The sequence below is a fragment of the Didymella exigua genome, assembly GCF_010094145.1.
Source record: "Didymella exigua CBS 183.55 unplaced genomic scaffold M421scaffold_4, whole genome shotgun sequence".
In the NCBI taxonomy this organism is placed as follows: domain Eukaryota; kingdom Fungi; phylum Ascomycota; class Dothideomycetes; order Pleosporales; family Didymellaceae; genus Didymella; species Didymella exigua.
This window is the reverse complement of record NW_022984778.1, coordinates 1,279,736-1,301,297: the sequence shown is the minus strand read 5'-3', so window position 1 is coordinate 1,301,297 and position 21,562 is coordinate 1,279,736. Positions and strand designations below refer to the sequence as shown.

Below are 21,562 nucleotides of genomic sequence, written 5' to 3'. Positions count from 1 at the left end.
CGCGCACGCTGTAGAAAACACCGCAACGCTAACCGCGCAAACCACGCAGGAGCTACATCGACAGTGGAGACAGGGAGCTGCTGTATCGTATTTGGGATAGAGCGTGGGAAAGTGAAGGTGTAGCGGGTGAGCGAGATGGAGACGCACAGCTACGCAGAACGGCGAAGTGCAGCAAGAATGTAAGGTTCTCAAACGAGTAATGTCTTGAACTTTTCGACATGACAGACAAATGCTATACTACAAAAACAAACCCTTCGAACGCCTCGACCGTTGCAAAGCCGATTCAAAATATACATCCCATCTACTCTTACTCTTCCTCCTCTTCTCCCTCGCTGTCCTCCTCCATACCCTCTGCGGCATCCACCTTGAACGTCGGCGCCTGATCAACGCCAAGATACGAGTCTGACACAAGATATAGCGTGAGCTCATGTTTGCCCGGCTTCTCAAGCGTAAACTCGAGCATCGTCTCCAGTTTCCTTGGGATAGTAACCTTCTTGATCGCCAGGAGAGCGTTCTCCTTCTGGTCGCCGACCACGAGCCACCAGCTCTCGCTCTTCTCGCCCGGGTAGAAGGGCGCGTGGACGTCTGTCTTGAGCTCGTCGTCGTCGTCGATGTTGCGCGTGATGCGCACCCTGAGCTGTGCGGGGGTATTGCTCGCGATATCCTGCGGGTCGACGAGTTCGTGCTCGAGTTCGATGTTGGGGTAGTAGTTGTTTGTGAAGTTGGCGATGTCGGCGAGTTGGCGCTGGTCGACATCGAGCGCCTTGATCAGTGCCTTGTGATCCGGGTTCTCGTCCTCGTCCATGGCGTTAATGAAGTCGTCGACATCGTTGATCTCGAACTTGTTCGCGGCTTTGATGGTCGACGCGTCGAAGTGCGGGATCTGCTTGAGCGGGCTGTCCTTCTGCCACATAGCCTGGACAACCATCTGGCTCAGCTCCATCGCAGACATGGCGTTGAGATGGGCCTCAGAGGAGAGCACATCAACGGATGCACTGAGAATGTTGAGCACCTTGCGGATAACGATTTCCTGGTCCTTGGCGAGATCGATGGGGAGCTGCATGCGGGAGAAGTGGGCCTGGAGCAGGACAAAGGCCTTGAAGTGCGGGGTTTCGAAATTGGGCTCGCCCATCTTGTAGGGCACGCGGTCGTAGATGCGCTGCAGGATGTGATCTTCGTGTCGCCGGATTTGGATGTCTTCAAATTCGGTGGCCGCAGTGATGATTTCGAGGACGCCCTTGAGGCTGGTGCGCCCGTTGAGCGACATCATCAGTGTCTGCATGGTGATAAAGGAAATGTTGTAGTAGGCGGCGATCATGCAGGGGTTGAGAGGTGTGATCGAGTCCTCGTCTTCGTCGTGCTCGATCAGATTGGCTTCCGCCAGTTCCTTGAGCGTCTGCTCGACCAGCTCTGACAAGTGAGCGCTGAGACCCTCGTGCGAGGTGTCATGGAGATTGTAGTAGCTGGGATTGGCCAGGAGACGGCGGTAGAAGCAGGTATACGTCGACCAGTCGACAGCCTCCTGAGTTGACTCGATCGTCTTCGCACTGATCTCAGCAACAAATGCATCGTGCAGGTAATCATGCAGATGGCTCTCGATCGGCAGCGCCTCATTCAAGAACTTCTTGAAGTAATCGCGCTTGACCGCGGGCAGCATGAGAACACCCTTTGCCGACTTGTCTTGTCCGACCCTGCCGGCCTTGCCGAACATCTGAAGGATCTCGCTGATGGGGTAGTCGACGTATCGGTGCTCGCGACCCTCGAAGAACTGCGTGCCTTGAACAACGACCAGATGGGCGCTGCTGTCGATCTCCCAGCACGAGTTTCGTGAGACAATCAGAACCTGAATGGCGCCGACTTTGAACAGATGCTGCACAGCTTTCTTGTCAAAAGAGTTGAGCGCCTCGTGGAAGTATCCAATACCATGTGTCAGCGACTCAGCAAGCGATTGCTCGTTGATCTTCTCGAGGATAGGTTGGATCTCTTCCAAAGCTGTGTTGAGGAAGCGATCGTCGTTATCATCCGCAACAGCAGCGGCGTACAGATCAGAAGCAGAAGAGCGGGTTTGCTTGCGATTCGGCGCGAAAACCATTGCTGGCTTGTCTGGCGACATCTGTGTGATGGCTGAGTAGGTTGGCCTAGCCATCGCCATCATTAATGATGGAAAATGGGGGATGGTGAAGGTCTGGATCTTCAGCTCAAGGGGTACTGAGCGTACGCCTGGGCTGAAGTTGTAGATGGTGTGTTTAGTGGCGCCGATCCACTCTCCTATGTCTCGTGCATTGGCCAGGGAGACACTGAGACCTACAATGCGCAGCTTGGACTCGAGCTGGGCTGCCATGGCTTGCATACGAGAGACTACAATCTCGTAGACATGTCCGTTGGCACCACCCAGCATGTGCAGCTCGTCAGCGATCAGAAGTGCAACGGTCTGGACGTTCTTCCTTCGCTGCCACTGACGCGACAGAGAGTCCCACTGCGACGGGGTAGCGAGGATGAGATCACCCTTCTCGAGAAGTCGCAAATCTGCTGTGGTCTCGCCTGTAAGCTTGACAACATCCTTGCCTCCACCAAGACCGGACAAGCGTGCGTTCCAATTCTTGTACTGATTATCGACAAGTTCCTGGGAGGGCGCAAGGTATACTATGCGACCCTCCGCATCGCCAGCCCAGTGCCTTAGGATAGCGAACTCAGCGCAAAAGGTCTTGCCAATGCCTGCCGACGCTCCAACGAGAACGTTGTCGTCAGTCGTGTACAACGAGTTGAACACTTGTGTTTGGACTCGGTTGAAGCGGTTGATATCCTGATACAGAGTCATGTACTCCTTTCGCTTCAGTGCTGAGACAGGCAAGGGTTGCAAGTCGAGGATCGGTGTGTGAGCGGGAAATTTTGCTGGCAGGATCAGCTTCTGGAAAGAGACCGCGAGCTTGGTCTCCGAAGCCATCCATCTATCTGACAGGACAGTGATGAAGTAATTTGGCGGCATTGGCTCGTCAATTGGTACTGTCAGTTCGACCAGGTGCTCGTTCATTTCGCCATGGGAGTAGTCCTTGCGGAGGATGAACTGGTCGTGGTACAAGATCTGCTCACCATCGCAGTCCTCGACAAGGATCCAGAAGGCCTCTGACGCTCCATGAAGGGCATCGTCCCAGACAAAGTCCGGTCTGATCGCAAGTTCCAGCTTCAGCAATGACCTTGTGATTGGTCGAGGTGTCGCTTCGATCTCGAGGCGTGGGAACTTCTCAACGAGCTGGCACACGACCTTTCCGGCCTTGGGCATGCCCAAAAGCTCGCCCATGCTAGGTGGGTCAAGTCCGAAGTAGCTCGACCAGTTAACATCAATGCGCTCGGCCTTCTGTACAATGTCGCGCGGGCAGGTGGGGAATTGTCGCAGTGGTGTCATAGTTGGCCACATACGTTTCTCTGCCATCTTGCACATGTCGAGGGCCAGCTTTGCAACCTGCGACCAACCCTTCTTGAGACAGATCTCGAAGATGGCGCGGAGGATGCGGCCCGCGGATTGTGTGACGTACACGAGATCGGCCATAAGGGCAAGGCCCTCCAGTTTAAGACGCGATATGTAGGCCTGTAGCAAAACGTTGATCTTTGCTTGAGCTTCCTCGACGCCTTCCTTGACGGGGATAGGCACGCGGCCGAGGAGCTTGGCGAGTTCGAGCTTCTCGTCCTGACGGACGGGGATGTACTTGAACTCCTCACTTAAGGCGAACACCCGGAACAGCTCAATGGCGGTGATGCCTGGCTGAATATGTTGGTTGTAAGTCATCATCGAGTTGTGCGAGATGTAGTAGTGAGACGCAATCCTTCCAAGCTCGGTGGGTTGCAACGCTCCGGTCTTCCTGTCGTACTTGATCAAGCTGCACTTCTCGAGGATATGTGCCGCTGCATGGACGAGATCCACTCGCCTTTGTTCCAAGACCGTGTCGTTCTCATACTCCGGGCCAACGCGGTAAAGAGCTGGAGATCGCAGCATGCGAACGAAGAGGTAAGTGTAGCCTAGCCAGTCCACGCCTTCATCTCGATTACGGACATTGCCCAATACGATCTCAGCGTTCAGATTGTCGACTAACTTGCTGACGAGTTGCGACTCAATGGGCAGCTGCTGATTCAGAAGGGACAGATAGTACTGGATCTCGGCCTGCGTTGTGATGATAATACCTTCACCATACGTGTCGAACTGCGGACGGCCGGCACGACCCAGCATCTGCAGCACATCTTGTGGGCTGAGCTCAACCCAACTACCCTTCTCAGGCGAGTAGACTTGTGTGCCCTTTATGATGACGGTGTGGGCCGGCAGGTTGACACCCCAGGCTAAGGTTGCTGTACAGACCAAGACTTGAATGGAGCCATCGGCGAATAGGTCTTCGACTGTCGAACGGTCCGCTCGCGACATACCGGCGTGATGGATACCGAAACCGTAGGGCATGAGATCCTTGAGGTCGGCGTTCTGTACAGACTCAGACTCCTCTCTCAAGATCTCCCGGCTAGCGGCATCTGATCTCAGAATCTTGCCTATTGTCTCTTCCTCCAGCGCTTTGTCGCGAATGTGCTTTGCGGTCTTGGCTGTCTCCTTTCGCGAGTGAACGAAGATGAGCATCTGATTTCGGTGCTCGCCGACTTGCTCGAGAACCTTTGTGTAGCAGACGTCGTTCATAGCCTTCAATTGCTTGATGGCCTTCTTGTCTGTGACACCGATGAACTCCTGCTTCAGCGGGCAAGGTCGGAACGTGCCGTCGAAGTGGAAAAGACCCTTATCAGGGTCAACGCGGAGGAAGCTTGCGACATCTCGGTAGTTGGGCAGTGTGGCACTGAGACCGACGATACGAACGGCGTCACCCGTTTGGTCATTGCGGCGGAGAGTTCTGCTGACAATGCTCTCAACAACTGGACCGCGCTCGTCGTGGAGCAGATGGATTTCGTCGATACAAATAAGCTTGACGAGGTTGATATAGCTGGTGTCGGTGGCCTTGCGCGTGATGACATCGTACTTCTCGGGAGTCGTAACAATAATCTGGGTTTCGGCGATTTGCTGCTTTGTCAGTTGACGGTCACCAGTAAGTTCGGAGACCTTGATGCCGTAGGGTTCAAGACGTTTGCCGAAGTTACCGACTTGCTCAGCGACCAGAGCCTTGAGAGGAGCTATGAAGATGATCTTGAAGTCGTCGAGCGCGATTTCGCCAGTCTCCGGGTTGCGGTGCTTGCCGATCTCTCGAAGCATAGCCAGCATGGCAACGTTTGTCTTTCCAGAACCGGTAGGAGCGCAGATGAGCATGTTGCCGTCGTCATTGAACGCTGTGGGGTAGCATTTCGTCTGAATACGGTTGAGCGACTTGGAACTTCCAAAGCCTACGCGTGCCCAATCTGGCAGTTCAGAGGTGGGGATTAATCGCTCATTTGGGTCACGCTTGGCCTTCGGTGCAGGGACGTGGATCTCTTCGTAGCCTTTGAACTGCCTTCTTGTCGAACCTTGCGGCAGCTTCACGCTGGGGTTGGTCATGAGGTGGTTGCCCTGGTCGAACACGATGTTCTCGAGGTTCACCAAACGGCTGTTGGGGTGCAACCCACCCACGATACCGTCAGGCTTTGGCGCATCTTCCATGTCCACATCGTTCGAGTCCAATTCGCTCTTGATCTTGATGTTCATCTGCTTCTTGCCCTGTCCTGCATCCTCTTCCTTGACACCTGTCTCTCTTGCTTGCAGCTCCCGAAGAATCTGTGACTGGCCCGCAGCCTTCATCTCCCGCTCGACAGCCGTTCGCTCGTCGTTGTCCTCAGCGGCACGTCTCCACCGTGTCACCCAGACAACTCTGTCTTTGTTCTTGACGAGTTTTCCAACGAGCTCCGGATGCTCGTAATCGAAGAGATCCATCAAGTCGTTTTCGATCTCGCGCAGATCCTTCTCCTCGCCATCATCGCCGACACCAGCCAAGATCTGCAATGCGTCCCGCGTCTTCTCTTGCTGTGTGTGCGCATCGTCGTAGACTGCGCCAATCTGCCGTTGTAACCAGTACGCGTCGATCTCGTGTGCGGGTATCAGTTCGTTGGTGTCTTTTCGATCTGACGAGGCAGCTGTTTCGCCTTGTATGATCATCTCTTCTGTGTCTGCGAAGCCTCTGTCCGCATTCTCCTCGTCAATTCCAATCTGCTCGGCAGCTGTTTCCTGCTCGTCTTCCTCGTCTGAGGTATCGGCATCGCGGACTTCGAAATTCTGGGCCTCTTCGTCGTCCTCCTCGTCGTCGAACACAACGGCCACACCCTGATTATCGTCATTTTCAGCGCCATCAGCGTCGCCCATTGCCTCGTCGCCGTCCTCGTCGTCGTCCTGGGCGTCGTAGTCCGTGATCTTCTTACCCAGGTTGACCAGCTCGTTGAACTCTTTCGCGCCCATTGAGCTGCCGAGGAGGTCGTCCACCTCTTTCTTCTTGTCGAAATCCTTCATGGTGTCGTCCTTCAGGTATTCGAGGACCGCATCTGCGGCACTCCTGGTGGTCGACACGGGAACATCGCCGAGGGCCTTGCTCACAATGGTTGTGATGAGCTCGAACGTGTTGCGTGTCGCTGGCGTCCGCGGTCTGTAGCGCAGGCCTTCGATGTTGAAGTCTGCAGCGGCTGTGGCTCCAAAAGCGCTTGTCCCGTCGTCCCTCTTTCGCTTGCGCTGCTCGCGTTCAAGCACATCGCCACCCTCTGTGAGACTGCCGCGCTCGACGCCTAACCCTTTGGGCTTCTTTGCTTGTGTGGGCGCTCTGTCCTGCGCCGTCCGCCCTCCCATATCCCGAATGTTGATGCGACCAGCGAGCGATTCTGGGTCGCCGGTGTGTTCATCTGGGCGGCGCGAAGTAAATCGACGGTCCGCCTGGAGGACCAGGTTGGACATCGCCGCATATTTGAACTGCGCGAGGTTGTTGGGGTTTTGCGCCATGATGCCGGTGTTGTCGCGTCTTCTTCGCTGCGCGCGTTTAGGTGCTGTGAATGATGCCGTAGAGTGGCGTGCAGCGACGATTGAATCTACACTTCGAAGATTCTGCTGCTATTATGTTCGCGCAGCACCTAGGAAGAGGATGGTTGGTGTGTGAGAGTGGATTGCGGGGCGCGCCCTGCGTTGGATGGCAAGTGCGTGCGACGACGAACTTTTTGATGAAGCTTAGATCGAAGCTCAAGGCCGCAAGATGAGATCACGTGGGCCCCACACATTGCTGCAAGTGTCAACCCGCGCTGATCGATGAATGAAGGCAATATCATCTCACGTATTCGAAAGAGAATGCAAGCGTCGAAAAGGGAGTTGGGTATCAGCATTAGGAATAAACTACGACGCAGTGCTACAAAAGCATAGAACCCTGGATATCATCGCTGAAAAGACCCTATATGTACTCTCTTCACTCAGAACGCGTCTTCGTTCGGGCACTCGGTAACATCATGGCCCTCGTTCTCACACAATGCGCACCACTTGTCTGGGTCCGCCACGGCAGCGCCCTTGGGCGGCACCAGCGAGGAGCTGGAGTGGTTGAAAGACGGAATAGGCAGTGGCGTCGTAGGAGCGTTGCCAGGCGACTTCGTTGGTGTCAGGCCTGCCGGGCGAGCATGATCAGACGATACTGAGAGATTCTTCAGCGCCTCGGTGACCTCGCCCTCCTTGCTGGTGTGGGATGCCGCGTCCTTCTGCGCTGCATCGCCGCCCATGGCGGAGCAGTTGAGGATGTCGTGGCCGCTAGTCTCGCAGATCTCGCACCACAGCACACTATCTGCGGCAGATGAGCGGCCGTCTGATTCAACCATGGGCTCCAGGGTTTTTGGCGGGTCGCGGCGAGCCGGGGGTGCAGCACGCCAGCTACCAACAGTATCCTTGGAGTCTCTTGCCGTCGAGCGTGACTCCTGCTTTACTGTGTGTTCGGAAACGGCATTGCTAATGACGCTCTCACGCTGCACAGGGTTGCCGATCTGGCTCTTGAGCTTCTCAATCTGTCGCTCGAGCTCCTCTTCCCGGTATGCTTTCCTCTCCACAAGCCCCCGTAGCTCCTCCTTCTCGCGCTCCAGGCGTTCTGCGGTGGCCTGCACAGTCTTGAGCTCTTCGGGATCAACGGCAGATTTCTGTCGCGACAGGGGTGAGCGGGTGTGGTCTTCTGGAACTCCCGAGCTTAGCGAGTGAATGATCGCCTTGAGCCCTCTAATCTCGTCATCTCGCTGCTCGATCTCCCTATGACCGGCAGGCGGCGGTCCATCGGCCATGGTGTTGGCGCTCTTTAACACCTCAGCGGCCTTCTCACGTTCCCGTCGTAGCTCAGATCGGCCACGTTCGACCTCGCCCCGTAAGAACTCGACCTCCCCTCGAGCTTCTGCTTCTCCTCTTCTGGCATCCTCAAGACCCTCTTCTAGCTCTTGCACCAGGTCCTCGAGTTGCTTCAGTTGCATCGCCACGGTCTCGACGTCTTCGTTGCGAGAATGCAGTTCCATCAGCTCAGCTTGCAGTTCGTCGACTTTCTTCTCGTAGACTCTTTCTGTCTCTGTGCTGGCCAGCTCCAGCGTGTCAATCGTGCTGCGGAAGTCTGCTCGATGCGCGTCGAACTCGGCTGTGAGCATGGCGACCTTGTCGTTCCTGTCGCGTAGCATAGCGCGCAGCTCACGCACGTCGTTGGGCTCTGCAGGCTCCCGCTCGAAACCGCCTTCGGGCATGAGACTCTGGATCTCAGCCAGTGTTGCCTCCATGTCCATGAGCGCCGTCGCCTGCTCCTCTAGCTGCTTGTCGCGCTCTTGTATGATTTTGTTCAGCCGCTGGACCTCCGCATTGGGCGCTGAAGTCGGCCGGCTGCCCATGCGGCTGGACTTGAAGTTGACCATCGAGTCGTTGCTCGTGCGTGCTGCCCCATTCGGTGTGGTCTCGCCATCCTCGTCGATTGTGTCGTGCTGACCGAGCCGAGAGTTTGTGTTGCGCGAGTAGGGCCGCGAGGGAGGGCCTGGTGTTCGCGGCTTCTGCGCCGAGGCAGTGCGCGGGGGCGCGGGACTAGCGAACCTCGGCGGTGCCCCAATTGCGCTCTTGGAGAAGTGCGAGGGTGTGACGCTGCCGCTGCGACCGGGGGTGGGCGGGGCCAGGTTCGAGGTCTTGCGCAGCGGGGACTCGGGGCGAGGCAGCGAGGGCCGTCGCGGACGGGCGCCGGGGCCGACCGACTGCGAGAACTTGGACTTGGCGACCGACGGCGTGTTCGGGCTGAAGTTGGGCTTCTCGGTGGTCGACAGGCTGAAGTTGGTGTGCGCGTACGAGGAGGGCGTCGTGGGCGTGGGCGGGAAGTCGTCCGACGTGCCGGACGAGCGCTTGAGCGCGCGGTGGGCCGGCAGGAAGATGCCCGAGCCAGGCGTGGTCGTGGTGAAGTACTGCGTGCCGTCGACGGCGCCATCGTTCTTGCCGCGCGATGCGAAAGCCCTGCTGAGCTCGACGCCGGCGAAGACGCCCTTCTTACCGCGGATGCTGCCCACGAACTTGACCACGCCATGCATGCCGCCCGGCACGTCCACCAGGTCGCCGACGTCAATGTCCTGTCCGTCTGCCATGCTGCTGGGAGAGGGCGACGCGCCGCCGGTGAGTGCACTGAGCGAGGCCTGGCGGGCAACGGAACTCGCCGAGAACGATAGGTTAGGGGAGGACTCTGCCGGTCGTAGGTTTGGCCGTAGACGGCGCGGCGTGCTAATGGAGCTGCCAAAGCCCGACATGTTGGCTTCACTACTGCGCGACGCCGTTGCCGTGGTACAAGGTTTCGAGTGTCGAGGTTGCCATGTATTTGTTGATGTGCAGGGGTAGAGCAGATACAGCGGCGGTTGCGGCCCAACCACAGAGTTCCGCCATAGATAGATACATCTTCCTTGACTGGAGCCATCGAGCACGCAGCCTGCAGCGCCATTGCACAACCCTTGTTTGTTTGCAATCAGCTGTAGACTACACAAGTTCATTTTATAATGACGACGAAAAAGCAAACAGTCCCGGGCACGCGGGGAACCCGCCCTGACGTCCCAGATCTGATCGCGCACGTTCTGAGCAGGGCTCGACACGAAGTGAGCCCGTGCTCTCGAGGATGGGACGCGTACCAGGCGTTCGCGTCCAGGGGCAGTAGATCGCCTTCTGCGAACACAAAAGCTAGGGAGGCTATACCTCTGCAGTCTATCGTGCGAAGCGGTCAAGGACAAAATCATTGAGGGCGTAAACAAGCAGTCAACAACGGTTACATGCCTGGCGTACTTAGCCTCCCATTCTTTGAAACGACGTGACGCGTAATTTAACGCGTGCTCACGTGGACCTTTACTACTCCATCTCTCTCTGAGCGATGGCAGTCCCTATGCCGTCCAGAGACAGCTGAGACGAGGTTTCTTGAGGTAAAGCAGGATATCGATTGTCGAGGTTTCTCCAAGTCTTGGAACCCACTGGTCGATGAGGCAGCCGTCCGGCCAAACATCAGGCGTCGAGATTGCCATGCTCCGCCTGCGAAGTATGCAGGACCTGGGAAGAGAGAGTACCAACAGTGTTTTGAAAGGTGCTTGCTAAAACAATCTACATGTTCGCAGCTGTTGCTGCATTTCGAGCTCGGTCGAGTCGGCATCCAGAGTTCCCCAACCCCAGATTTTGAAATGCCTCGGCAACTTCGTCACTACATCTCCTCCACCCGCCCCAACATGTCTGCCATTCACAGATCCACAAAATGGCCGGAAACGTACGACAACCCATCGACATAGCCTCTCTGGAGCGCTTCATCACCGCCAATGTTCCTGAAATTGCCGTCCCCATTGAAGTGAAGCAGGTACGTCAATTACCGAGCACACGACCGCTGAAGCTAAAGCAGTGCAGTTCGGCTACGGGCAGTCAAACCCAACATACCAGCTCACGGACAAGCATGGCAAGAAGTTTGTTATGAGGAAGAAGCCTCCGGGCAAACTCATCTCCAAGGCAAGATCCCATCCCTTCAATGACAACCAATGTACTGACACCTTGCAGACAGCGCACAAGGTCGACCGCGAATACCGGATCATTCACGCTCTCGAAAACACTGATGTCCCTGTACCCAAAGCTTATGCCCTCTGTCAGGATGAAAGCGTCGTGGGCAGCGACTTCTACATCATGGAGTTTCTCGACGGGCGCATCTTCGAAGACCCCGCGATCCCCGGCGTAACACCCTCAGAGCGCACGCAGATGTACTACCCCCCCCCCCCCCCCCATCCCAGCTATTGTTCTCCCTTCGCTAATTATCCCAGGTGGCACTCCGCCATAACAACCCTCGCAAAGTTTCACCGCGTGAAGCCTGAATCTGTAAACCTCTCCACCTATGGCAAGCCCAGCGGATTCTACAACCGGCAAATCGCAACCTTTAACACCATCAGCCTCGCACAAGCGTTAACAAAAGACATCGAGACTGGCGTGCCCGTAGGCAAGATCTCGCACCAAGACGACATGGTATCGTTCTTCAGCGACGCCGCCACGCAGCCCGCGGACAGAAGCACATTCATACACGGCGACTACAAGATCGACAACGTCGTGTTCCACAAGTCCGAGCCGCGCGTCATCGGCATCCTGGACTGGGAAATGAGCACCATCGGCCACCCGCTGTCGGACCTGAGCAACCTGCTCTACCCGTACCTGACCGCGTCGTCTGAGAAAGCGCAGTCCGTGGGACGCGCGCATGCCGGCTTCAAGCCTGGCGCTACCCCTGGGCTGCCTTCGCGCGACCAGCTTATTGATTGGTACAGCGAGGTTGCGGGCTGGGATCCACGGCCGGACCTGACGTGGGGCGATGCGTTCGCGATGTACAGGAACACGATCATCATGCAAGGTATTGCGGCGCGCTACGCGGTGAGACAGGCGAGTAGTGCGCAGGCGAAGGATTACGGGGACTCGATGAAGCCGTTTGCGGAGGTGGCGTGGGAACTGGTGCAGGAGTACAAGAGGACGCACAGCAAGGACGGGAAGGCGAAGTTGTAGTCTCGAGACTCAGCTCAGCACGGAAACTCATGAAATTGTGTTTTCGAAGCCTAAAGTCAACTGGAATTTGACAAGTGCTGATGCTAGTTCCAATGTAATTGAGTCTTGCGCACTTCATCCATCTAGAAAGGACTTCCTTCAGAGTCGCAGTCCCTTACGCCGAACATCTCTTCCTCTCCAGCTCCCCAGAAAGTCGAGCTACACACTCATCTCAACGGCCCCAGCCTCAATGCCACCCCTGTTCACCAACTCCACCCTCTGCGTCCAAGTCAGCCCAGCCACAACCCGCATCCGAGCCGCCCGACCCAGACGGCCCAGCCATTTCCCAAAAACGGCAAAGAACGACATCTGATACGAGCCGCGCTTGTACGCCAGGAGCTGAGTCTCCGTGCGGATCCAGCGGCAGGTCTGCGTCAGGGCACATCTGTGTTTGGCACGTGACGAAGCTCTCCGTATTATTGGCAGTCCCACGCTTATGAAGTGCGATATTTCCATGTCCCGAGCGTTCGGTTCGGAGAGGGCATTGTCCCAGGAATGTTCCGAGTAATCGCCAATGAAAGGCGGACAACGGGCTTGAGAATGGCATAACTGTGACTGGAGAAGATCTGGACGAAGCAGAGCAGAGAGGAATACATTAGCGAGTAGGACTGACAGTTCGAGCACGAGCTGGAAAAGTGTCAATGTTGTATTTCAGTAGCTTGCTGCTACCCTCACTTTTGTCCACACGAGCTTTTGGCACCCAGTCCCGCCAATTGAATAGGATCGCATGCTATGGTATCATTGTGCCGCCCTGAGATGGGATATATGTCAACGCAGGTTCGACGTGTTTTGACCTCCTCCAGGCTCAATCTGGGAGGCATACCCGTAAAGTATTTCGCCTGAACGCCGTGCATGCCGTCTACCACCAGAAATCCAACACCCCAATCTTTCATCTTCATTTCAGGTGTTGCTGCTTTCGCATCGGTCGTGTCTCGATTGCCGCGCGAAGTGTATCCTCTTGTGGTGTCGCCATTTACCGTCCGATCTTAGGCATGTCCACATTGATGCGGTCGAGAGCTTCGAGCATGACAACGGCGTTTCCGCGGATGACAACCATGCCAATGCGCACCTTCTCTCCGCCAGCCTTCTCTTCCAATGCGTCGTCGAGTACAATGTTCAGGTAGACCTATTCGAATATTAGCTGGAAACGTTGCAGCCACAGAAAATCCGACGTACATCGTAACCGCGCAGAATGCCCATGACCTTGCGACTACCGTTGAGCTGGACGAGGACGCGCTTCTCCAGGTACTATACAACGTTAGCTCGTGAACAGTCTTCTCGGCCGCAGCAGACGCACCTTCTTCAGCTCGGGCTGTGCTTGAGGCATGGCGGCGGATTTGTACTGTGCGAAGAAACGGTATAGATCGAGAGACGGGCACAAGCTGACGTGGAGCTGATATGGAAGCTTGAGATGTCCGCAGTACGCCTTGCGAGCGGGCGTTTTCGAGATTCTTGGCGCAGAAAGCACGCTAGCGGAGCCCGTGAAGACGGAAGCCTCGACTTTATCTCAGCACCCGTTGCTACACCCACACAGACCAATAACACACGATGAAGCGAGCAGGCTCTGGGCGCATTGCCCGCAAAATCGGCGCCTTCGACGACGACTCGGGCGACAGCGCAAACAGCTCACAGAACGAAGCACCGAAGCCTGGTAAGCTCTCACCTTGTCGCAAACTGTCGGCTCCTCGTTCTGACCTCTGCAGGCGCCCCGTGCTAACTCACGGTGTAGTGTCCGTAGTAAAGCGACCAGCATTTGGAAAGAACAAGAAGCGCTCGTCACTGCGCATATCTTTCGGGCCCGGCGAATCAGATGCCAATGACGGCGACGAGTCGAGCGATGCTGTCGTCACGCCGAAGAAGTCGAACTTGAGTCGCATAGCGCTAGAGAAGAGTGCGCAGCTGCGCGCGAGATCACCACTAGTCCAAGGCGCCGCTGCTTCTGAGGACGAGGGGAGACCGTCGTACAGCAAGGACTATATTGCAGAACTGCGGAGCTCCACACCAACGACACCCAAGGATTTGAAGCCTTCAGTCGAGGAAGAAGACGAGTCACGGGCGCTGGATATTGCCTCCAAGTTTGGCACAGTTGCAACCTTACCTGTCGAGACATCGTCTGCGATCCCTACCGCCGCCGAGATTGAAGAGAAGAAAGCGCGACGGAAACGCCTTGCGCAGGAAGAGAAAGCCTACGAAGATGAGTGCGAGCGACCCTGGGCATCTGACGACGAGGGAGAAGATGACTTCCGCATGAGGCGCAACGAGGTCTCTCTACGACCAAAAGACAAATGGGGCGAGACTCGTCTCATCCACGACGACGAGGACATAGCAGAAGGCTTTGACGATTTTGTCGAAGACGGTCGAATATCACTGGGTCGCAAGTCAGAGCGCGAAGCGCAGCGGAAACGGCGCGCCGACATGGTCGAGCTTATCAACGACGCTGAAGGCTCGTCCGAATCCGACGACTCAGAAGAAGAGCGCAACACAGCGTTTGCAGCCGCTCAAGCGCGCGCCGGCCGGTATGGACAGAAGATCGAGGACGAGGAGGATGGCACTAGGACACCACCCAAGATCACGCCCCTGCCAGATTTGAACGAAATATTGGAAAGTCTGCAGATCGAGGTCAAGACGAAGCAGCAGCGCAAGGATATGATACTGAGCAAACTTCAAGAGCTGAAGGATGACAAAGTCAGGATCGAGGAACGCAAGAAGTTCCTCCAGGAGCAGCTACAGAAAACGGGCAAGGAGTACGAGAAAATAAGGGTGGAGTCGGGACTGCCTGCGCTACCAGCGAACGGTGATGGGAGATTGATCACAGAAAGAGGGTTGGATAGTCTGGGGACAACGCCGCTGGTTGGGAGATCGAGTGAGGACTCGGATTCTTGATAGTAGCGCGAATGTGGATTGTTCGACCTGAGTCTACAGGCAGTTACTGCCAGACTTGCTCATACCAAGTTGGTCCTGGACTGGCATTGCCTGCTGTCGTGTTGCAGGAAATTTCGGCTGTCGGAGTAGACTCTATAAATTGCAGGAGGTCTTCAGGGCTTCTCTGTGTATCATCTGCAAACTGATCATTGCTTTAGAGGCTATGATTACTTATGGGTTGTCACTCTGTTGCACCGCACTAAGCCTTATTCGGACTGGTGGATATCACACGCCCTCCATTCATCAGCCCTTCGCCATCACTCCTCGACTCCACTTCCTCACTTCAACGTAGGGCAAATACCAAGCAAACTGGGCAAGACAAGGCTTTTGTAAAGCTGCGGCCTTTTCCTACAGGAATATCGACCCTTTCCGGACTCTCGCCGATGATCAGCTCTTCATGCTGTCTCGGTGCAGCCAGATCGTTCCTAGACGGTCGTTGGGATCATTTCGTCCAATTGCACCGGCTACATTCCGCCTGGTACACAGCTTCTCTGAGACTCAGCGCAAAAGTCCTCCTTATTGGAATGCAGGGGGGCTATTTCGGCACGAGGTTCCCGCAGAAGATATCAGTCGATCAATTCTGGTGAACGGTGCCCTCGGTTTGCGCTCAAGGATGATCACAGGACTTTTTTTGAGGAGTCCAACATGGCTGTGTAGGCCAGATACCTCATCTGCAATGCCGCATTTAGACTGATTAGAACAGCGATCGAATTCTCATACTGCACGACTATCTGAATTTTAACCTGACCAGTGCAGTCGTCATCGTTCTTGAATCGCCATCCGCGATGACGACGGGTGCAGTCAAGTTAACAGGAGGACCAATGTTCAATAAAAGAGTCGAAATTGTGCCCTACTCAGGAGGAACGGGGCTCGATCGCTTTCGCAGCAACATCCTTGACGACAGATAGAGCTGGTATGCAAACGCTAGCCCAGATATGTCTCAAATCAAGCAGCGATATCGGCGCACTACAGCTTCTTTGGGGATCTTCGACGCTTACAGAGAAGGCCGGCACGTAGTCTTCACAGGATTTCCTTCCGGTGACCATCACTGGAGGGGCGAAAAGATTCAGCAGTGGCTTTACACCAAGTCGCATGCATACAACGTGATGGCCTGCTCCAGTGCCATAGGATTCAAAGTACGAGAAGGCGGTCGTAGAGCATTCGTCGATCTCCTGTTCGCAACGAAAGTAGAGGCCGATGAAGTCTGTCACTTGCATGAGAAAGCATTTTACGGACCGCACAGAATCCGGGCGAGTACAGGCTGACCTCCAATGAAATATCTGGGGACGTCATGGGATCCAGGACATAATCGTGCCCACTTTCAACCGCGCGACTCAGGTTCTGCGAAGACGTCGCAGCCAAAAAGGAGGCAAAATGTACATACATTAGTACCCCAAAGTAGGCCTGCTAAGTAGGCCTATTCTGCCCGCGACAGAAGGACACAAACTTCGAAACGGTACGGCAACCAAGTCCATCCCCCGCATATCAACTACCGTGGGATTTTGACGTAGCTCAGGAATGCAACAGCTGACATGTGGCAGATGCAAGACGAAGTGTTTCGAAAGTGGCTCCTCGGCGAAAACGACCGCGGCCTTTGGCTTCTAGATCATCAGTACTGACACCCATTGTCAACTAATGCCTGGGGCTTGAAGTCAGAACGCCTGGGAGGCTTCGCCGGCTTTTTGGTCTCGTCTTCAGTCGGGGTTTGGGCAGCAGCATTCCAGGAACGATTGCGCTTGTGCAAGCAGCGTAAAGTACCCTCGTAATCCCGCCTCCCAACGTCTGGATCTGCAGTAGAGAAGATGGAAAACCCAAGAACGCCAGATGTTGAGCCCCAGTCCCATAATGTACAACGTACTCCAGACTCCATGCCGTGCAACCCTCGTAACAAATCCCTATCTTACACGCTCTTCTCCGTACCTCATAGCCCCTCACCCTTGTCCCCTCCAAATCTCTCCGCCCTCTCCGCCTCCGTGTACTTGTCCGCATCCAGCTCGGCCCAAACCTTCTTGATATGCTGCCTCTTCTCCTTCGCCTCCTCGCGATTCTGCCGTGTCCGCTCCAGGCGCAGTCCGCGCAGGCACATGTTGACCCGGTATTTGGCGTCGGTGCAGTTCCCTCCTACTTTCCACAGGAAACCACGGGCGTGGCATTCCTCGAGCGCGGCGACGACTTCTGCGCAACCTGTTCATGATTGGTTAGGACGCTGGCCGACGGGATGTATGCAAGGACCATTGGAGCTGAAGAGTAGAGGCTGAGGGAGAGCTAAGTGCAGGTGTGGAGGCCTTGCGATGGGGCGTGAGGTGATGGATGGTGTGAGACGTACTCTTCTGGACTTCCTCGGTGTGCAGATGAGGATGCATTGTGGGCGCGTAGTGTTTTTAAACTCGTAGGCGCTGCGAGGGACGTGGTAGACAGCGCTGGGTTCGTAGAACGCGGAGTGGTAGTGGCGTGAAGTTCGATCTCGAAGGATGCCAAAGAAGGGTCCAATCGGCATCATCACATTTCGTGAACTCAACTCCAACTTGGCCCAAGCGCTACAGCTTGAAGAGAGCAGCGACTACGAGACGCAATATAAGATGAGATTGAAGGTGTAGTAGTTATACAGCCTATTGAAACTTTTCGCGACTGCCACCCTCCCTCCTCACGCCTGACTTTGCTGCATCGCCATCTGAAGTTGCAAAACTTCACCTCCGAGCTCTCCCCGCAACCAGGCGCGTGCCTTGTACCTTCACATCACCAAATCCAAGATGGCATCAAAAGTGCAGCTGGACAAGCAGCAACGTATGAGGAACATTTCCCAGCCGAGTGAATTCATTCTGACAGTCCGCAGAACTGCAGACAACATACCAAAACTACAAGACGACGCTGCAAAACATCGCCTCCAAAATCGGCGATATCGAGCAAGAGACAGAAGAACACAAGTACGCCCGACCTCCCTAACCAAACCTTTGCAACTAATTCCAATCTTGTGCAAATATCTGGTCATGACTGCTGGTGCTGACTGTGTCAGGCTCGTCCTCGAGACATTAGAGCCGCTACCCGGCGACCGCAAATGTTTCCGCATGATCAACGGCGTGCTCGCTGAACGCACAGTCGCTGACATTGTGCCCATTCTGCAGACGAATCAGGATGGGCTGAAGAAGACGCTGGAGGAGCTCGTCAAGCAGTACAAGACGAGGCAGGACGAGATGGAGAAGTGGAAGGTACGTTCACATGATCCCAGTTGAAGATTTGGTTGTGGTTCGTTGAAGGAGGCACTGATTCCGTGACAGAAGAAGAACAATGTCCAGGTCGTTCAGCAGCCTGGACAGTAGGCTGCTGATCCTGGAGACTCGACGTTTGTTGAACGCTCATCAAACGCTCGATGTCGAAATAGCACACTGTGGCGGCGGCTCTCGGGAAGGAGCGGATCACGGTGACATCAATAAAGCCATACCGAACACAAAACCAGTCTGTCTTATTGAGGCTTTTGGCAGCGCTGTACGGCCACGAATGCGCTCAGTGAGTTCGATTTGATATCACGTTCGACGAAAGTTGTGGCATGAGATTACTAGATTAAGTGCTGAAGAAGCGGATTCGAGGCGTCGAGAGGAGTCAGTTTCAATAAATCGATACACAAACAATTAAACAAATTCCCAGCATGACTCTGTTCCTTTCCTCATTTCTAGGTGCCGTGCAGGCGCGATCATCCAGATCCCTGCACTTGTGAGTTACCCCACCACCCCACCACCGCTCGCGTTTGAACGACCCAACTCTTACTACCAGAACTCTAACACTAAACAACAAACACATCATGGCAGACACACTACCAGTCAAAGTCACATACTGTGGAGGTACGAACAAGTCTTCTCACATTTGAGGTGTCCATTAACAACAAGCAGTATGCACGCTACCACCAGAAGTAGGTACGACACCTCACTTGTTGCGCTCGCCTCCTCAACTGACCGACGCGTAGTACTGCGAGTTCGGTGGCACAACGAAGAAGTGTGAAGAATGGCTAGAGAGCGAGCACCCAGACATGCACCAGAAGCTATATTCGCAAGGTGCGTCTCCTCGCCTGCGGCGGTCCGCACGTCTAACGCCCTTGTAGAAGCGCTCGCGCAGAACCTCTCCACGCTCTCCGTCGAAGCGCAGAAACGCGCCGAAAAAGACGCAGCGAAGAAAGCAACCAAAGCCGCATCTGCCGAGAAACGCGAGGCCGAGACCCGCGCCTCCTCCAAGATCACAATCAAGCGCATCGAGCGCACCAAGCGCAAGTACGTCACCGCCGTCTCCGGCCTGGAGGCGTTCGGCCTCGATATCAAGAAGGTGTCCAAGGACTTTGGCAAGAAGTTCGCCACGGGCGCAAGCGTGACGAAGCTGCCCGGCGGCGGCGAGGAGATTACGGTCCAGGGTGATCTGAGCGAGGATATTGAGGAGTTTATTCTCGAAAAGTATAAGGATGTCCCTGAGGATAATATTGAGTTGGTCGAGGATAAGAAGAAGAGCAAAGGCGAGAAGGCCGCGGCAAATGTGCCTGCACAGTAGAGGAGCTGAGCGCGTGGAGAAGCATTTGAGCGATAGGCGTTGATGATGACTGGGTTGTGGTGTAGAGGTGAGGATGGGAAGATGTGACGGTGACTGGCGCAGAGGGTTGACATGCAACAAGTGTATGCTTATCTGAAGCTTTGGGAGACACTCACGCCCATCTGTGGCGTCTTGGTTCGAATTGCATAACGATGCAGTCATCGCATGAGCACTTTATCTACTTCATCAGGTTGTGCAGGATCCTGATTCTCGGCTCCATTTTGACTTCCACCCAATGCCCTCTCAGCAACTTCTCCCTCAGCACTCCCTCAAGCGCCTTCCACGCCCCAGCAACCCTATCTGTCCAATGTCCTCCAGCTTGCATACTTTCGGCACCACCAACCTCTTCAAGAACGACACCACTCTCCTGTCCCGGTTTCAGCACCCTCACACCACCGAAGCCGTACACAACATGCACCACGTCCCAGCTTCCTATGATCTTCTCTGGCCTCTCAGCAAGCACATAGTCAAACTTAGTCCAGAACAATGGATCCAGCAGCATCGTCGGGTCCTCAGTCTTGTCATACGTCCATACCCTCGCCTGCAGAGCTTCATCTGCTTCGAGCACATCAAGAATCGTCTGCGGTGCGCTGTGCTGCTCCAGAAACCGCGTGACGCCCGTCTGGCACGCAAGGTTATCGGCGTAGACATGCACGTGGTTTTGGTGCGTGGGAATGCTATGCAGCGCGTCGAGGGCCGCACCGCCGGGATAGTTGAGGCTGGAGAGCGCGAGCAGGGTGGTCGACGCGGCGAAAGAGGCGAGGACTGAGAGCAATAGGCTGAGCGAGAGCAGCGCGTAGATGGCGGATTTCGAGCGTCGGGTCCACAGCCACGATGCGCCGGCTGAGGCGACTCCGGTTAGACCGGGGATCACGTAGATGATGAAGCGCCATTCTTTGTGCGGGAGGAAGCTGTAGAGCGCGACGAAGGAGAGGAGGGGAATGAGGAGGGACAAACTTCGACTGCGAGTGGCGGCGTTCAGGACAGCGACGGGGATGCAGAGCAGGTATGTTGCTGGGTTGAGGAGAAGACGGGGCAGGGCATTGAAGAAGTAGAAGTGCCATGGTGAGACGCCCCAGTCAGCGGAGTGGCCTTGGATGGTGTTGTAGTAGAAGGCTATCCACTCCGGCCAGAGTGGGAAAGACTGCCAGAGGAAGGAGTCGATGGGGACTGTGCATAGCAGTCCGATCATGAGTCCTCCTACTCCAGCGGGGATGATGACCTTTATCATGGAGACACGCTGGGTGACGAGGAGGTAGAGCGTGATGGTACCGACCAAGATTGCCAGCTCGGAACGGAAGACTATACCAGCGATAGTGAACAGATACAGACAGAGTCGGAGTCTTCGGTTGACATCCTCCCTGCTGTATGAAACAGTGTGTGCGTTCAACAAAGCTCGAAGCGCGAAGTTGCCTGCTCACCATCAGTCATGATCAGTGACAAGCGGATTCAAAACTCACTAAAGACGAAAGCAAACATATTCGGAAGTGTTCTAGACGCATAGTAGATGACATGGAACTGGCTTGCCTGGAACAAAGCATACCAGATGCCGGCAGTCGTTCCAAAGGCTTTCTGGACACTCCTACCGAACGCAACAAGCGAGAAAGCATTGCACAAGCCGAGCACTCCTCTGACTATACTAACATTAGCATCTGAGCGCGGTCTCGGTATCGCAGGTTGCTACCTAGAAGTTGCACATGTGCTGCATTGTTTAACAAGCCAACAAGCGGGCGCGACAATCCGCTCAATATCAACGCGCCAGCAAATGTCCTGGGCACGCTGCCTGGAAACGAGATGTGATCATAGTTGGCGGTGAGGAATTGATCGGCATTGCTTCCTGGTATGCCGTGTATCAAGATATCGTGCGTGGCCTGGATGTTGAACGACTCCTCGACTTTGGTGTACGGCGAAACGAACAGGTGGATCACAATGAACGCGGGAATGAGCAGCAAGAACGGCCATGTCGAGATGGCCATGGCATTTGAATATTCGACAAGCTCCTGGAGCTCCGGCAAAATGCCAAATGGAAGTTTAGATGGATTAATGCGCAGAGATGGAGGA

The 21,562-nt window shown here is 55.3% G+C and overlaps 8 protein-coding genes across 8 annotated transcripts; 4 read left to right on the top strand and 4 right to left on the bottom strand.

Moving 5' to 3' along the window:
• Positions 1-182: 182 nt before the first annotated feature.
• Positions 183-7,131, bottom strand: M421DRAFT_417237 (pre-mRNA splicing factor). Its single transcript, XM_033591378.1, has one exon. It carries the CDS (start codon positions 6,935-6,937, stop codon positions 308-310), a length of 6,630 nt encoding a protein of 2,209 aa, XP_033452763.1. The 5' UTR covers positions 6,938-7,131; the 3' UTR covers positions 183-307.
• Positions 7,132-7,292: 161 nt separating this feature from the next.
• On the bottom strand, positions 7,293-9,807 carry M421DRAFT_417236 (uncharacterized protein). Its single transcript, XM_033591377.1, has one exon. The coding sequence runs from the start codon at positions 9,715-9,717 to the stop codon at positions 7,396-7,398; it is 2,322 nt and encodes a 773-aa protein (XP_033452762.1). The 5' UTR covers positions 9,718-9,807; the 3' UTR covers positions 7,293-7,395.
• Positions 9,808-10,667: 860 nt separating this feature from the next.
• Positions 10,668-12,193, top strand: M421DRAFT_417235 (acyl-CoA dehydrogenase family member 11). Its single transcript, XM_033591376.1, has 4 exons — positions 10,668-10,796; positions 10,844-10,942; positions 10,991-11,187; positions 11,248-12,193. Exons 1-4 carry the CDS (start codon positions 10,698-10,700, stop codon positions 11,969-11,971), a joined length of 1,119 nt encoding a protein of 372 aa, XP_033452761.1. The 5' UTR covers positions 10,668-10,697; the 3' UTR covers positions 11,972-12,193.
• A 454-nt stretch (positions 12,194-12,647) lies between these two features.
• Positions 12,648-13,421, bottom strand: M421DRAFT_417233 (LSM-domain-containing protein). The gene is made up of 3 exons (XM_033591375.1): positions 13,308-13,421; positions 13,187-13,258; positions 12,648-13,136 (listed from the first exon to the last, which is right to left on the bottom strand). The coding sequence occupies exons 1-3, from the start codon at positions 13,335-13,337 to the stop codon at positions 12,984-12,986; spliced, it is 255 nt and encodes an 84-aa protein (XP_033452760.1). The 5' UTR covers positions 13,338-13,421; the 3' UTR covers positions 12,648-12,983.
• A 137-nt stretch (positions 13,422-13,558) lies between these two features.
• Positions 13,559-17,325, top strand: M421DRAFT_54234 (uncharacterized protein; the record flags this gene model as incomplete). Its single annotated transcript, XM_033595204.1, has 5 exons — positions 13,559-13,661; positions 13,740-14,873; positions 16,631-16,635; positions 16,926-17,118; positions 17,216-17,325. 5 exons carry the CDS (start codon positions 13,559-13,561, stop codon positions 17,323-17,325), a joined length of 1,545 nt encoding a protein of 514 aa, XP_033452759.1.
• Positions 17,326-17,450: 125 nt separating this feature from the next.
• Positions 17,451-18,575, top strand: M421DRAFT_417231 (Prefoldin beta-like protein). The gene is made up of 4 exons (XM_033591374.1): positions 17,451-17,716; positions 17,766-17,856; positions 17,946-18,138; positions 18,208-18,575. Exons 1-4 carry the CDS (start codon positions 17,683-17,685, stop codon positions 18,247-18,249), a joined length of 360 nt encoding a protein of 119 aa, XP_033452758.1. The 5' UTR covers positions 17,451-17,682; the 3' UTR covers positions 18,250-18,575.
• Positions 18,576-18,728: 153 nt separating this feature from the next.
• M421DRAFT_2130 (density-regulated protein DRP1) lies at positions 18,729-19,462 on the top strand (the record flags this gene model as incomplete). Its single annotated transcript, XM_033588241.1, has 4 exons — positions 18,729-18,768; positions 18,817-18,836; positions 18,891-18,978; positions 19,026-19,462. The coding sequence occupies 4 exons, from the start codon at positions 18,729-18,731 to the stop codon at positions 19,460-19,462; spliced, it is 585 nt and encodes a 194-aa protein (XP_033452757.1).
• A 217-nt stretch (positions 19,463-19,679) lies between these two features.
• M421DRAFT_54188 (glycosyltransferase family 22 protein) lies at positions 19,680-21,477 on the bottom strand (the record flags this gene model as incomplete). The annotated part of the gene is made up of 3 exons (XM_033595194.1): positions 19,680-20,914; positions 20,962-21,135; positions 21,186-21,477. The coding sequence occupies 3 exons, from the start codon at positions 21,475-21,477 to the stop codon at positions 19,680-19,682; spliced, it is 1,701 nt and encodes a 566-aa protein (XP_033452756.1).
• Between the last annotated feature and the right edge of the window lie 85 nt (positions 21,478-21,562).